At 40.8% G+C, this 4,211-nt stretch overlaps 1 protein-coding gene across 1 annotated transcript; it reads left to right on the forward strand.

Annotated features, from left to right (window-relative positions):
* Window positions 1-495: 495 nt before the first annotated feature.
* LOC103521121 (casein kinase I-like) lies at window positions 496-3,906 on the forward strand (the record flags this gene model as incomplete). The annotated part of the gene is made up of 3 exons (XM_026831944.1): window positions 496-714; window positions 3,029-3,136; window positions 3,661-3,906. Coding segments are annotated over 3 exons (573 nt in total), but the record flags the coding sequence as incomplete, so codon positions are not given.
* Window positions 3,907-4,211: the final 305 nt, after the last annotated feature.

Below are 4,211 nucleotides of genomic sequence, written 5' to 3' on the forward strand. Positions count from 1 at the left end.
TTGTGGTTCTAGAGATAGAGCGATCAGTGTGTGAACTATGAACTGTGAATGGATCTCGTTCTTATAATATAAGATTTTGTACGATTGCCAAAAGTTCTTGTGTAGGGTCGCCACTGAAATATCGTGAGTGTGTAGGGCCGCCAAATATTGTAAGTTTTTATGTAGGGCCAACGAAAATTACTGTGTAGGCCCTCCAAAAACCAAGATCTGGGTGTAGGGCCGCCTAAACTAATAAGTTACTGTGTAGGACCGCCAATAAAAGTACCTATTGATTTTATGTGAGATGAATTTGCTTTAGCTTTTGCCGAGTGGTAGTGACAGAATTTAGAAGAGATATTTTTTGTATCCGCCATACACCGAGGTGATGATCTCTTGCCATGTTTCATTGGCTCGTCCTGAACCGAAGTCAACCATTTTCATTAACATCTGCTGTTTATGAAATAGATAAATTGAATCTCTAGAAATAAAATGAATGTTTCTTCTCTATTTCCCCAGTTGTTCCTCATCGATTTCGGGCTGGCCAAAAAGTTCCGCGACACGCGGACCCGGAATCACATCCTGTACCGCGAGGACAAGAATCTGACCGGGACCGCGCGCTACGCGTCGATCAACGCCCATCTCGGTATAGAGCAGTCGCGGCGCGACGATATGGAATCCCTCGGCTATGTTCTAATGTACTTCAATCGCGGCAGTTTGCCTTGGCAGGGATTGAAAGTAAGTTTGGAGGGGGTAATTAAGAGAGAAACAATCAATAAAATTTATTGACGGACTGTTCAAAATTTTGGGTCGCCAAAACGACACAGAATTGTTACAGACCTGAAGTTAAACAGAAAAAGTTTGTTTTCGGAACGGCTGGCTTTCTCCTATCTTCTTTTCCTCTTCGATTTCGGGACGGTAAGATCTCCGTTGTTACAGTTCCCTCTGCCATATGTTGGTAGGTATTACAATTTATTTTATTTATATCAGGTTAGGTAGGTATCGAGTTAATGTACCGAAACGTAGATTATACTAACGTAGGTGGTACCTGGTCTCTCCATACATGGTATAAATTGATACAAATACCTACAGTGGGAGAAACCCGTCAGTTTGTTAAAATATAAATAAATAGACAGGCTAATGGCAGCCAGCCTAGAGGTATCTTGGAGAGCAGCGCAGGTTCGATTCCCGCCCATGACGGATTTTATCCTGAACGGATAATGTTCGTTCTCAGAACGGCTGGCTTTCTCCTATCCTGTCTCTCTTCGCTTTCGGAACGATAAGACCTTAGCAGTAACAGTTCCTATCAAACATAAAAAAAACTAAAGGCAGAATCTTCAAAGCTTGGAACTCGTTCGTTGAGTAATTAATTAATCCTAAAACACACCTCAGGTTTTAGAGCTGTGGGAATTAATTAATGAGAAACGGTTGGGTGGAAGTGTATGTGGGAGTGAGTGTAGGTAGGTATTTCATTCCCCTCTCCTACCCTTCTGTCCTCCCTCTCCTTACCTACAACTCCCCCAACCTTTTCTATTTTATCCTCGTTTTTCTCTCTCTCCTTCCTCTCCTCTCTTTCCTTCCTTCTTTCCTTTTTACTCCTGCCTCCCCCCCCCCCCCCCCCCTTCCCCTTCATCCTTGCTATCTCTTTTCTTTCCCTTCAAAATTCTTCCCTGCCTACACAATGTCAATAACAAAACCTTAGGTACTTACTTACATACTTAATAGGTACTTCCTTGATTTGTATTAGTTAGTAATATTAAATAGGGATACCTATATGAGTCAGATTTTCCAGACCGATAAAAAGTACAAAGGCAGATAAAATACCTAGCAAAGGCTATTTTATCTATCATAGCCTGTACTCCTAGTTCAACATTATAACATTATCTCCAATCTTTTGTTTCCATTCGAAATAAAATATTCGTGCCTATGATAATATACCTAGTTGTAGGACATTAAATGTCAAAGGTCACTGACCTTGTGGATAATAATACTTATTTTAGTAGAATAGAAAGTAAAGCAAAAGATTTGCTTGCTCTTTAGGGTATGATTGATAAGTGGCCTTTGCTCCGTGTTAGGTATACCATTATCGGAGCAGGTTTTTCATTTCGTGCTCTAGCCATCGCAGCGTAGTTTTCTTCCTCTTCTTCGTTCTCCTGTTTCTCTCTCTTTTCTTCTTCTCTTCCTCTCTCTTTTCTTCTTCTCTTCTCTCTCTCTCTTTCTTTCTTTTTTTTTGATAGGAGACCTTCAACACCGGAGGTCTTATCGTCCCAAAATCGAAAACTAGAAAATTAGCGCTGCCATCCAAGCTAACTAGGTTTGTCCCCATTTACGTTATATTGTCCCCATCAAGCAATGGACACTATCAATTGTTATCACTTTTCTTATCAGAACATATAGTATTGACATTGTTGATAACAGATGATAAACAAGGGAGAGAGAGAGAGAGAGAGAGAGGAGTCGTGATAGTGCTAAGGTCAAATGACGTCACAACATACGCATCTCACGGTGCTAAGGTCATGTGACGTCACGGCAGGTTTTTTTTTTATTTTTTTTTTTATTTTTAGAACTTTCAATGATAGAAGGAACTGTGTAACAATAAAGGGCTTATCATTCCGAAATCAAATAGAGAAAAAGGACAGGATAAGAGAAAGCCATCACTTCGGAGAACGAACATTATCTGTTTAGGATTCAGTTCGCCCCCACGCGGGAGTCGAACCCGTGACCTAGCGCTTACAAGGCAGGCGCCTTCCAAGCAAACTAGGCTGGCTCATTTTCTTTTGATGACCATGTTATGTACTTATTTATTTAGATTCTTTATTGGTCATAGCTCATAAGAGTTAGAATTCAATTTACACAAATATAGATACAAGGAGTTATAAAGAAAGGGCGAAAAGAAAGTGGTTGGCTGGAAGAGCTCCTCCTCCAGGAAAACCCTGCCACTTAAAAGAAAACCATAAACAAAGAAAGTAAAAATGTTGTCAGGCAATCTCTATTCAAACATTACATTTCATTGACTACATCATTTGCATGCAATTTCTTCGTGTGATTCCAGGAAGTAGCTGTCAAATTAGAATCTATCAGAGCCAGACATCCACAGCTGTTATATGAATCCAAACTGAGAGTTTTGTTGATGTTGTTGTCTTCAAAAGTGTACGAGCAGGTACGCACATAATGTCATGCAATGTTTCAGTAATATTGTGAACAACAATAACCACACAAAAAGTAAAAACAAAAATAACGTACCTACATAATTATATTGTGTAATCTAGAATGAGCCCCCCCTCACTTTCCAAGCCATAAGAAGCTAGCCTAGATAGCTTGAAGGGTAGCCCGTCTGCCTTGTAAGCGCTGGGTCGTGAGTTCGATTTCCGGTCGGGGCGGGTATTAATTTAAACATCAGGTTTGTTCTCGGAACGGCTGGCTTTCTCCTATCCTGTCGTCCTTCTTTATTCGCTTTCGAGACGATAAGACCTTAGCAGTTACATTTAACTCTATCAAACCTCCCTAAAGAAAAATGCAATAAGTACTTTCAATAGTAGTATAGCCCCGCTATACTGTAGTAATAGTAAAAATAAATAAAAAAGATTTTATTTATTTATTTGCACTTTAAGCAACAAAGGCAAGAGATTAACTTTTGAAATTTTATAAATTTAAATTAATTAACCCTTTCCGGTCCCTCTGTCCCACAGGTGGTACGGCCAGGAACGCGACTACAACGTGCTCGTCATGGACCTCCTGGGGCCGTCGCTCGAGGACCTGTTCAACTTCTGTTCGCGCCGCTTCACGGTCAAAACGGTCCTGATGTTGGCGGACCAAATGATCGGCCGAATCGAATATGTCCACTGCAAGTCCTTCATTCATCGCGACATCAAGCCCGACAACTTTCTCATGGGCATCGGCCGCCACTGTAATAAAGTGAGTGTTGTGTAGGGCATCCAAATAATATACTTTCTTATGTAGGACCACGAAAAATATTAGAATAGAATAGAATATACCCTGTTTATACTGCCAGAATGAGACTGAAAAGTCCCTTTACTCCCGCAGTCTAAACAAGGTCTCACTGTGTGGATCTGACTGATTGGCTGAGTAGTTCACTGAAATGATGGACTACTCAGTTGATGAGTCAGATATAAACTACCTTTACCTATAGGGAAAGAGTGAGGCCGTGGTTATGAACAGGGCCATCGTAGGACATCGTCGGACTTTTTGCGTGTAAAGTTGGCGGGAAATTCGAA

This window comes from Diaphorina citri, unplaced genomic scaffold (genome assembly GCF_000475195.1).
Source record: "Diaphorina citri unplaced genomic scaffold, Diaci psyllid genome assembly version 1.1 scaffold4551, whole genome shotgun sequence".
NCBI classification, from domain to species: domain Eukaryota; kingdom Metazoa; phylum Arthropoda; class Insecta; order Hemiptera; family Psyllidae; genus Diaphorina; species Diaphorina citri.